Genomic DNA, 11,893 nt, shown 5'->3' on the forward strand with positions numbered 1-11,893 from the left:
GTGTGTGTGTGTGTGTGTGTGTGTGTGTGTGTGTGTGTGTGTGTGTGGAGGGCTCTCATAATATTGACTCACAGCTGTCATTGTGTTTTTCCCTCTTACTCTTGCCGCTCCAAGGTGGAGCTCTTTTTTTTTCGTGGCAGAAACACAAAATGGCTTACTTCTCTGGCAGATGGCAGATGATAACACAATGAATAATAAGTTGTTTATTGAGTTATTTGGCTCAGCGGCGAGCCGAGCGGGCCTTTGCCATAATTGTCCCCGTCACCGAGGGGGGGTAGAAGCTCACGGTTCCTCTCATGGAAAGGCGTCGTTCTTGTGTTACGCAACATCAGAATTAGGGAGGGTGTCGTGGGATCGGTAGTTTCTTAGATGAGGTGCCAAATAGGACGGAGAGAGATTCTTCTTTACTTAAAAGACTGTCAACACTAGGAGTAAACATCACACTGAAACGGGAGGCATTTGTTTCTTCGGTGCTTGTTAGGTTGTGAAACACATGACTGTTTCACGTCGTGAGCGGTTAGATTAACGGCAGAAATGATCCTTTTTTAGCAAACAATCAAATGATACAGCTTTGAAAATCGGCTTTCTTCGGTATCTCCGTGTCAGCGCTGAGCGCCACATCTGTCGGGAGGAGCACCTCATCACAGCCCCAATTAAAGATGAATATCCATCCCGCTTCAGGGTCTAATGAGTCTTTTCATTTCAGCTGCACTAATCGATATTTGTACACGAACAATGGATCGAAGGAGCGTGTGAAATGTGAAAGCAGTGTCTTGTTTTACGGCCCACAGCTGTATTGTTTTGGTTCAGTCCTTCGGCTCTCATCAGCCCAGTAAATAAAGGTGCTACCTGCTCTTCATCAACAGACTGCAACATATACTGTATATATATGTATATACTGTATACTGTATATATGTAGCGTTGTGTACATTCTCTCATCTTTATTTAAGTTTTGATGAGCATCTTTCTGTTTCATCTCTGATTTCTCGCAGTGATCTTTATGCTCATGTGGAAGTTCGTGGAGAAGATGAGGTGTTTCAGGAAACGCTCCATGTTCCCCTTCCTCGGCTTCCTCATCGCCTTCCTCCTCTTCTTCAACCTTTACATGGACGATGGATTTGTGCTGGTAAGATGTCTCCCCTTCCACAGGTTTATACTGATGAGTTTAATGTACCAGTTCTGCTGTTACCAGTGGTGGAATGTAACTAAATACATGTATGCAAGTACTGCTCTTAAGTACACATTTTAGGTACTTGTACTTTAGTTATTTTCTCCATTATGCCACTTTATACTTCTATATTTCAGGGGGAATATTGTACTTTTTTCTTCACTATATTTATTTGACAGCTTTAGTTACTTTACAAATTCAGGTTTCTGCACACAAAACATGAAAAGTGGAAATGAAAATGATTAAAAGTCATTTAATCAATTGAGAGAAAATGAATTGTCATTAGTCATCTGAATACTTCCTCCACCACCGGCCTTGATTCAGCGTGTGCTTGTCATTTGTTATTCTTAGGAAGCTGAAAAGAGGCAGCTGGGAGAGACGCTGATGCATCCTTCAACCTCTGAGCGATACGTCCACACGTTCACAGATCTGTCCAATTTCTCCGGGACTATTAACGTGACGTATCGCTACCTCGCGGGAATTCCTTTGCCGCGAAAAAGTATGTATTTCCACCAAGGCGACGCTGCCGTGATGTCGGTTTTTGTTGCATAATGAAGTGACTCAGATGGTTTCTGTTCACAGAGTATCTCACCATTGGTTTGTCTTCTGTCAAGAGGAAAAAGGGGAACTACCTCCTGGAGACGATCAAGTCCATCTTTGATCAGTCCAGTTACGAGGAGCTCAAAGAGATCGTGGTCGTGGTCCACCTGGCAGACTTTGACCTGGCCTGGTGTGAGAACCTGGTGCAGGAAATCACCAGGAAGTTTGCCCACCACATCATAGCCGGACGCCTCCTGGTGATCCAGGCCCCAGAGGAGTACTATCCGTCTCTGGACGGGCTGAAAAGGAACTATAACGACCCGGAGGACCGGGTCCGTTTCCGCTCCAAGCAGAACGTGGACTACGCTTTCCTCCTCAACTTCTGCACAAACCTCTCTCACTTCTACATGATGCTAGAGGACGACGTGCGCTGCTCCAGGAACTTCCTGACGGCGCTGAAGAAGGTGATCACCTCCAGGGAAGGTTCCTACTGGGTGATGCTGGAGTTCTCCAAGCTGGGCTACATCGGGAAGCTGTACCACTCCAGGGACCTGCCACGTCTGGCTCATTTCCTCCTCATGTTCTACCAGGAAATGCCCTGCGACTGGCTCCTCATCCACTTCAGGGGTCTGCTGGCCCAGAAGGACGTGATCCGCTTCAAGCCCTCGCTGTTCCAGCACATGGGCTACTACTCCTCTTACAAAGGAGCCGAGAACAAGCTGAAGGACGACGACTTCGAGGAAGACTCCATAGACATTCCTGACAACCCTCCCGCCAGCATGTACACAAACATCAACGTCTTTGAAAACTACGACGCCACCAAGGCGTACAGCACCGTCGATGAGTATTTCTGGGGGAAGCCTCCGTGCACGGGAGACTTCTTTCTCATCATCTTCAACAAATCGACGAAAATCAGCAGAATTAAAATTGTGACGGGCACGGAGGACAGACAGAACGACGTCCTTCACCACGGGGCTCTGGAGGTGGGACAGAAGGCCGTGGACACTAAACAGGGAAGACAGTGCGCCTCCTACATCACGTTAGGGGAGTTTAAAGGCGGCGGCATCGAGGTCGACAGCGTGGACCACAAGATCGCCTTCGACATCGAGTGTGTGCGAGTCGTCGTCACCGCCGGCCAGAAAGAATGGCTCATCATCAGAACTATCAGTTTATGGACCACGCAGCCCGTGAGCCAGTTTAAGAAGTAACAGAGCGGGTTTTTATGTCGCCCGTCTGTCTATACAGTGTTATTTTTGGACGCTAGTTCATTCTGGACTACTTCTGGGAAGTTTGTGTTCATGGGATTCAAAGCAATCCATATTTTCTTGGGTTGTTTTCAATGTGAATGTGTATTAAAATGACAGATTCTGTACAGTATGGAGCCTTTATACCGTTGTTCTTTTTCCTAAATCTCTGTATAAAATTGTTCCTACATGACTGCTTCCTTGTCTTTTGTTTGTTTGTCATAGCACCTTAAAAGGACATTGCGTCTGTTTTCTTACATTTTTATAACCAGGTTACAATGACTTTCTTTTTAGGAAGTTATGCCAAAGAAAGAGAGTGAGGATGTGTTCAGTGCTGCACTGTTTCCTACTTCTAAAACTAAACACAATCTAAAAGAGATATGAAATGGAGAAAAAAACCTGAGGTTTAAACGGCTCATTAGACTTTCTTTAATTCTGTCAGCTCAGCTGACAGAATTACTTCTGTCAGGTGGACCACGACCACGATCTCTTTGAGCTCCTCGTAACTGGACTGATCAAAGATGGACTTGATCGTCTCCAGGAGGTAGTTCCCCTTTTTCCTCTTGACAGAAGACAAACCAATGGTGAGTGTTACATCACCAAACAGCTGATCCTTCTGACGTCATCAATGACTTCACATCATTTGTTAAAATAATTATATTCTGTATTGTATACAGAATTAGTCTGACCACTTTTATAAGAAGGTATCTCTTTAGTTTGTTTGTCCTTTGCTTCCATCTGTTGGTAGAATAAACACATTATTATTAATCAGCAACCGAACCAGAAAAACTAACAATTACTCTGCAAATGTAATAAAATGTCTCAAATCTTGGTTTGAAAGTTTAAAAACAAAACCTCATAAAAACTGTTACAAATTAAATAAAAATAGAATCACACTATTTCAATATTAATAATCTCATCCTCTTTATATCTGTCCCGATGTGATCTGTTCTGCTCCCCTGCCTCCCGAATCAAATGCATCTTCTCTCGTCCTATTTCTCTTCATATCCTCTTGTTGTTTCACCACCTGCTGCCTCCTTCACCTCCTCCACCTCCTGCAGCCACAAATCATCTGAGTCAATCGCCATCAGTTTACCCCCTATCAGTTAAAAAAAAAAAGAAAAGATAGTCAAGCATTTTATCTCCAGTCAGACAGGATTAAACAAACATCAAACATTTGATTTGTGTTCTTATTCTTCTTATATAATGTGAATCTATTTTAAACACTTAGTACGCTGTGATGGTGTTTTTTATCTCAGAGATTAAGCAACAGAGCAGAGATTATTAAAGAGAGCGTACTAGAAATGTGGAGGATAAGTGTGGAAACGTCTGGAGTGGAATGGGGACCTGACATTCCTGACTTTGAGAGAAGTGAGAACATGGCCAGTGTGTGCAGGAGAAATGTCTTTGATGGACACAGCTGCTTGTAAACTGCTGGATGAATCTGAGGGGAGACGGAGATGGTCATCCAACAAAAGAGAGTACTGAAAGTCAGCTGGGAAACACTAATTAACTTTTAGCTGGACAGGAGACGTGGCAGCAAGAGACTTGAGTGCATGAAAAGGAGTTTTGTCCAACTGCAATGTGGCCTATTACACCTGTGTGGCTTCTAGAAACGTTGGTGGTCGGTTTGAAACTACTGAAACAATTAAAAGTTCAGTTGGTGAGTGAGTTTTATGGGCACGAGGAATTCATAGTAAGATGGATTAATAGAAAAGAGGAGACGGTCATGACCGAGTTTAATAAATAGGACAGTAATCTGAACATCATAGCGAAGCATCCAACCAGTGTTTGTGTATCAGGTACCAGACACTGTATTTGCTTGTTAGTTGCTGGAAATGTGTTTCAGAGAGAAAGGACATGACGGGAGACATTAGAAAGAGTTGAGCTAAGAGGAGCAAGAGTAAAGTCAAAGTGGACAAGATAGAAGATGATTAGTCAGAACACCAAACAACAAACTGATGAGATTTTAAAAAACGGCCATGCTGGACGATGTAGGAGTTAGTTAACTCCAGGAGATGGCAGTATTGCAACATCAAGGATGCAAACTGCCGTTAAACCCCAAAGAAAAACAACAAGAAGAAGACGCTTTACTGCGACGTCATCAAACGGCGACCGTGTTGTGTCAACACAAACCGAAGCTAACAGCGAAGAGTGAAGTTTGGACCTCCACTCCTCTCGCCTTCAACGTTGTCAAGTGTTTGGTAAGAAAATAAGCTTCTTTTTCCCCTCCTGATGTCAGAACAGAGGATCATATTTTTAATTTATCATCTTTCATGGCTTTATTTACGTTAAAAATGATGCTAGTTGTCGTTAGCAAACTGCTGTTGAGAAGTATTAACCGACTAAGATTAGCAAATCGTGTTTGAACTGAGGTTGGTGGATTATATCTAAAATGAAATGTGTTTTTAACTTTAAGAATTAGTCTACCATTCACCACAGTGACATGAACAATATTTAACGTTTGTTCAGTTAGCTTAACAGCTAACGTTACTGGTCAGTAGGACGTCATTATGCTAATTTAGCTAATACAGGTGAGATCCTGCAACTACGTTATTGTGGATTTGGTTGTTTATCTGAGTTCTTAATGACTAAGTTGAGATGTTGTCAACTGTTAATTAGATGTGTTGAGTTAGTGTTAACGTTACTCTAATGAGCTCATTAGACAGGATGTGTTTGTTATTGATTGAATCAAAGGGTTGCTCATTAGTTAATGCCTGACTAGCTGGCTTAGTGCTGAAACTATTAGTCGATGAATTGATTAGTTGATCACAGAATAAAGAAGATTGGCAACTATTTTGACCATTCTTTACTCGTGTCAGTCATTTGTCAGCAGATGTAGTGAAACATTTAGGAAACATTTAGAAATATCTCTGATTCCAGCCTCTCAAGTGAGAAGATGGCCTGATTTTCTTTCTCATGTATTATTGTAATCTAGATGTTTTTGGGTATCTGGCATAAAAGAGGACATTTTAAGATGTTGGGTTTGGCTCGTTGAAGTTGTTATTGCTGTTTTATGATTTTTTTTATAGGCTAAGTGATTCTGGATTCATTGAAAACAACATGGACTTTGAAAACTAGTAGGTTCAGTTTAAGTGAATACACAGCTAGTGTGGCTGTATACCCATAAGTATGTGGACACTCACAGAAATGTCCTTTTGGTCTGGGGCTGGTTGTCAAAGGTTGAGTTAGGCCCCTTAGCTCCAAATCTTAATGCTCTACAATGTCAAAACAAGTCAATCTTTCCTTATACTTATATATCACAATATCACAAATCTGCCTCAAGGGGCTTTACAATCTGTACGCCATACGACACCCGCTGTCCTAAGACCCTCGTCCTTTAATCACAACATTGGCTCCTACTGTCCACATGTCAAAGTCCTTCACACTGAACCCTCATGTGATAAACTGGAACAAAGACTTGGCGCCAAGTCTTATCACCCAACATTGCTGTTTTCATCTCATTAGTGCTTAACTGTTAATTTGCCAACAGGCTCTGCAGAACTCGATGAGAAGCAGCTTTCTGCCAGTGCTGTTTCATACGTGCTGCTGCTGCTGCCAGGATGGGCCAGCAGCTCTCAGGTCAGTCGGTGATGACCCGTCTGCCTGAGAAGCTGGTGAAACACGCCGGACTGGTGCGTGACAGCGGCTACCTGACCTACGAGGAGTTTCTGGCCAGGGTGTCCGAACTCAACGACGTGTAAGTCGCAGTCTGTCCCGGACGTTGATGTTCGATTGTGCAAACATACAGCGGGTTTCCAGTCGCTTTAATGTTGTGGCGGGACCGTGGAATGGAGAGTTCCCAGCAGAGCATGTTTAGCGAGTGAGCAGTACCTAAACTGCAGAGTGCACACAATAAACAACACACAGCAGTTTTGGCCAGAAACACAATTTAAATTTAGGGATAAATGTAGCAATGTTTCCGAACATTGGGCATAACTTTGTGTGTGTTTGCATGTGTGTGTTTGCAGAATGGTTTCTTGAGTTTAACATACCCTCTTTCCTTCTACTCTGCTGGATCACTCTCAGAACGGCCAAGCTTGCTACTGGACAGCAGAAGCACCTGCTGTTTGAGGTGCAGCCAGGATCCGATGCCACGGCCTTGTGGAAGGTGGCTGTGAGGGTCCTCTGCACCAAGGTGAGACCTAACAACCTGTCCACACACATCACAAGCCAACAAGAGCATCTGTGCACACCTTTAATCTTGTGTAGGAGAGAAGAGGACAGCTGCAGGTGTGGTTAAGGATATTATTGGGTTCACGTGTGTCTCCTTGTTGTGGTTATCCTTCTAACCAGAGTCTTCAGGGCATCAAACGTTAAGCAGCCTTATCTAATACTTTCACTCTGTATCCGAGACTTGTGAATCAGTGTTTTTCATCGTGGAGCACAAGGAGGGGTTTGAGGTTATTGCACGCAGAAATATTACATGTTTCCCCCAATATTCCAGCTGTGCTCATGTACTGTGGTTGAGTTCTTTAATTACATTTAGAGGGAAAACACTGTTGAGTTTGTGCATCACTAGAGTGATAATGCACTCATGTGATCGCCTTTGTCTCACCCTAGATCAACAAAGAGAGCGGTACGATGGAAGCGTCGCGCATCATGAACCTGTACCAGTTCATCCAGCTGTACCGTGACATCACCAGCCAGGCCGCCGAGGTGCTGTCTGCAGAGGGTGCCACCGAAGGCCCGTCGGCCCAGCTGTCCTCCACCGACTCCTGCCAGGCCAGCATGTGGATGGGCAGGTAGGTGCACAGGAAGTGGGCCCACAAACAGTCAAAGAAACCTCCTTTTTTACATTGAAAGTAGAGTTTTTATTGGAAATGAACTGTTTCATTTACGTCCATATTACATATAACATCTACAACTCTCTCTCCTGGTGTTGGGGTTCACACTACTACTCCTAAAAGGGAAAGAGGACGATGTCATGACCACTCTGTTCAACCCCGAACTGAACCTGGACTTATCAGTATTTTTATTGATTAGATGACCGTGTGATTAAAGGCTGCCATATTTCCGCCAGGAGTCGGTGGAGACTAAAAACAGAGCTAAAAGTAGAATTTAATATTTCCTAACGTTCATCAGGTGACCAGAAACACAGCTCCAAATGAATGCTAATGTTGCTCAGACACATTCTCTGTAACAACTTCATAGACGTGATAATATATGAATGTTGTGTTTTAGAAAATAAATTAATTAATGCCATTTTAAAGCTTTTATTTATTTTTACTAACTAGATGTCAGTGCTGCTGGACAACAGAAACATGTTTTTTAAATGTCCCAGGGGAACTGAAATGATGGATTTAAGAAGTTATTTAGCAGCAGAATGACTGTTTATCCCTCTGGATGAATTCCCGTCCATAGTAGGAGCTGGAGGAGGCTGAAGGGGATCAGTTTTGCATTTCCATGCATTTTTATTACATCGAAATATATTTTTCTCAGGCAAATCCTTTTAAAGTAAGCCATTAAGATTCATCCAACATGAGGCATTTCATTCCAAAATAAGATTTTTTTGGGCGGGGGAAAGTAATGCCTTCCTTTTTTTTTTTTTTTTTTTTTTTTTTTTTTAAGATAATGAAAACTTTGTATCTGTTCTCTGTTCGTGTGGCCATTCAGAGTGAAGCAGCTGACGGATGAGGAGGAGTGCTGCATCTGTATGGACGGAAAGGCCGACCTCATTCTGCCCTGTGCACACAGCTTCTGCCAGAAGTGCATTGATAAATGGTGAGATGAAGGATTAAAGCTTGAATTCATTATTGTATTGCTGTGCTAATCATGTAAAGGTGTCTGTATGTAAAACTATCTCCTGTTGTCTGCAGGAGCGGGCGGAGCCGAAACTGTCCCATATGTCGCCTGCAAGTGACCGCTGCCAATGAATCGTGGGTAATGTCTGATTTCCCCACAGAGGACGACATAGCCGGCTACATCCTCAACTTGGCGGATGAGGCGGGTCACCCGCACAGGCCTTAACACACAGCACACTGAGCCAATGAGGTGACAGGAGGAGTCGACTCGCACCAAGTACACACGGACATGTTGCAACACAAAATGTCCCTTTCACCGAGGAGGAGATTTGTCTTAATAAAAGCTAACGACACAGACGAAACCAGCAGGGTTTCCTCCTCCTTTTGTTCCTCGCGACAGGTTTGGAAAATTAAACCTTTGTCTCTTTTAAGTCCTTACAAAAAATATTCCAGGATGCTCTTTGTAACCCACGTATTGTAGATGTGGTGCTTTATGGGAAATGTGTGTGATAATACGTAAAAAATCCTGTATTTGTGGTATGTTATAATAAATTATAATCTATTAAGTTAACACACATCAACCAAAAGTACAGGTCTTACAGTATTTTTTGGGTTTAATCAACATGGGTGAGGAAGACTTTATGATATGAACCCTTTCATGTTGATGTGACAGAAGCTGAGACAAAGGAGGTCGGCCCTCAGAATCACAGAGGGCTGGTGAGTCTGACTCTGATATTCATAGTTGTGAAATTCAAATAAATAGTAAAAAAAATGAGCTTATTCACTTTCTTTTGGATCGTTAGATGAGAAGATTGTTGTGAGAGGCATCGATCGTCTCATCTCGCTCTCCGGCAGAAAGTGAATTTGTTCCCCAAAATGTTCTAACGCACTCGGAGTTTCTGGTCAGACTGTAAAACCAACTTTATTTCCCACCAGTGAAGCTGTTCTGTGGTCTGTGCGACGTAACCCCGCATGTTTATACCCTACATGACACACCTTACGTTACGTGAACCTGTGATGAACGGACGCTCTGATCCCGTTCAGGACATACGACTCATTCTTCTGAGTGTACATAACTAAAGAGTTTGATATGATTTTAAACTACTTTGCTTGCTGTGGTGTCTTTTTCGCTGTCGGAAATAACCACGATTTTGTCACCTATGCTTTTCTCATCTTTTTACTTTGTATATATTTGTATTAAGGTTTATTTTAATGTGATTGCTGTAGAAGTACTGTAGTTTACATAACCCGGTCTCTTGTCATGCATGTGGTTGAAGATAACTGATTTATTGAGATGAGCAGCTTTCCAGTTACAAATGAACTCTTGTATAATTAAAGTTATGTTGAATTTAAGAAGTTTTATTTTGAATAAGTATTTCACATAAATCATCCACAGCACCTTTCAGTTGAGAGACCGCTGGTTGTGGTTTATGAGAACTGAAATATAAGACGTTATTTAAAGTTGTAAAAGTATAGAAAGCTAATTCAGCATTTTGTTGTGTGACATTCAGCGAGTTCATCAGTTTCATATTTAGCTAATTTTAACAGATTCTTCCAAATATGAGACGATGACCTCAGTTCTTCAACACTAACGTAATGAAAGCTGTTTCACTTTGCAGAGTAGATGTTTCCTTAATAGATGTGTGGTTCCTCTTCATTTATAACAGACCATAAACATGTGAACTTTAAGTTGACCAGAAGTAACTTTTGGTTGTCGAAGCTGAAAAATTGCACTTTGTAACCTCACTGTAGCTTTCTCTCTCTCTCTCTCTCTCTCTCTCTCTCTCTCTCTCTCTCTCTCTGTGTTTGTGCTGCAACAACGGAGGATGAGATATGATCTGACATTGTAATCCTTTTACAGCAGTACAACAACAAATATGCAGCAGCAGGAGATGTTCAAAACGTATAAACTAAGTTGTAAGAATGAGATGAACTTCCAGAGTAGATTAAAAACATTTGATCCCACAGATGTACGTTGTGTGTGAATCTGCTGAATGGAAGGTGTATTCAGATTGAATTGATTCATACTGTATTGTATTATCCTTAATAAAGAGATACTCACTTTTTGCACTTTATGACTTTGTTACGTTGGATTGAAAAAAGGATGAATTATCTCTTTAATTTGTTTGCATCTAATTAAAAAAACATGCAAAGAAAATATTGTATTAGATATATTAATTTGTCCTCATTTAATACATCATGTGAGCTCACTCCTGTGAAATATTATTTTACCCCACATCACTGAATAATCACGTTTTTCCATGTTTCCGTTGTAATAATATTTTTGGTATTGATTTAGAAGATATTGGAAATTTATTTTTAATAATTTTCCATTAAAATATTTTTACAAAAATGAAGAAACAGTAAAAGTCCAATATAAAGAGGTATGTTGTATTAATCCAGTGCATTCATATTTTTGGTATTGTATTTTAATCACTGGATCACATTAAAAACTGCCTTTATTTTCCATCAAAAATATTTTTGCCAAATAAACAAATTAAACAAATGAGCGATCAAAAGAGGTGATACATGAGACGAATATATATATATATATATATATATATATATATATATACATATATATATATATATATATTTTTTTTTTTTTTTGATTTATTTATTTATTTATTTTGTTTTTTTTAAATAAATAAATATATTTCATTTTAATTTAAATATATTTATTTATTTTAAATATATATATATATTTTACTACTACAGGTAAGTCAGCATGGAGATATTTGGGGGGGAAACATCAGTATTGTGTCAGTATTTTATTCTTTTATTATCCCGATCGCGAGCATAGACAGGTGAGCTAACCGGTCTCGTGATGTCAACACGGGGCTAGTCTGAGGACGCCGCACGGTCCAACGGTAAGTCCACGTTGTTCCGGTAAGTTTGTACGTTTGTCGAACAAAGATACACAGTGGCGATTATCAAAGACTTTCAGTTTATGATCATTAAAATTGTGAAATAGGTGATTTTTACGTCACCGAGCGCCATGTAGCAGCATCAGGGCTAAGCTAACTTCCGGTTAGCACCTGTGGAAGAGTGACGTCATCGTGTTGGGATAGCTTATTAGCTACTGAGCTAGCTAACGTTCCTGCACAACACGTGTGTGAAAGCTGTTTGCTACAAGGGATACAAGCTAACGCTACACGTTTTTAGTGTTAACAATAAGCCGTATCTACAATATATCA

At 41.2% G+C, this 11,893-nt stretch overlaps 2 protein-coding genes across 2 annotated transcripts in view; both read left to right on the forward strand.

Annotated features, from left to right (window-relative positions):
• LOC116389831 (alpha-1,3-mannosyl-glycoprotein 4-beta-N-acetylglucosaminyltransferase C-like) overlaps positions 1-3,142 on the forward strand; it is a 26,206-nt gene extending 23,064 nt beyond the window's left edge. The window contains exons 2-4 of the mRNA XM_031858809.1: positions 993-1,126; positions 1,520-1,667; positions 1,751-3,142. Of these exons, the coding sequence (XP_031714669.1) occupies positions 993-1,126; positions 1,520-1,667; positions 1,751-2,916 (1,448 nt within the window). The 3' untranslated portion in view covers positions 2,917-3,142. The remainder of the gene's footprint in view (positions 1-992; positions 1,127-1,519; positions 1,668-1,750) is intronic.
• A 1,326-nt stretch (positions 3,143-4,468) lies between these two features.
• Positions 4,469-10,763, forward strand: rnf141 (ring finger protein 141). The gene is made up of 6 exons (XM_031858825.1): positions 4,469-5,156; positions 6,446-6,652; positions 6,982-7,090; positions 7,516-7,697; positions 8,569-8,676; positions 8,772-10,763. Exons 2-6 carry the CDS (start codon positions 6,516-6,518, stop codon positions 8,920-8,922), a joined length of 687 nt encoding a protein of 228 aa, XP_031714685.1. The 5' UTR covers positions 4,469-5,156; positions 6,446-6,515; the 3' UTR covers positions 8,923-10,763.
• Positions 10,764-11,893: the final 1,130 nt, after the last annotated feature.

Source organism: Anarrhichthys ocellatus, unplaced genomic scaffold (assembly GCF_004355925.1).
Source record: "Anarrhichthys ocellatus isolate YVR2014 unplaced genomic scaffold, GSC_Weel_1.0 scaffold2, whole genome shotgun sequence".
Lineage (NCBI taxonomy): Eukaryota > Metazoa > Chordata > Actinopteri > Perciformes > Anarhichadidae > Anarrhichthys > Anarrhichthys ocellatus.

Coding starts and splice junctions, on each gene's coding strand:
- rnf141 (XM_031858825.1), top strand. CDS start 6,516: ATGGGCCAGCAGCTCTCAGGTCAGTCGGTGATGACCCGTCTGCCTGAG. Junction 6,653..6,981: donor GTGTCCGAACTCAACGACGT/GTAAGTCGCAGT, acceptor GATCACTCTCAG/AACGGCCAAGCTTGCTACTG. Junction 8,677..8,771: donor CAGAAGTGCATTGATAAATG/GTGAGATGAAGG, acceptor TGTTGTCTGCAG/GAGCGGGCGGAGCCGAAACT.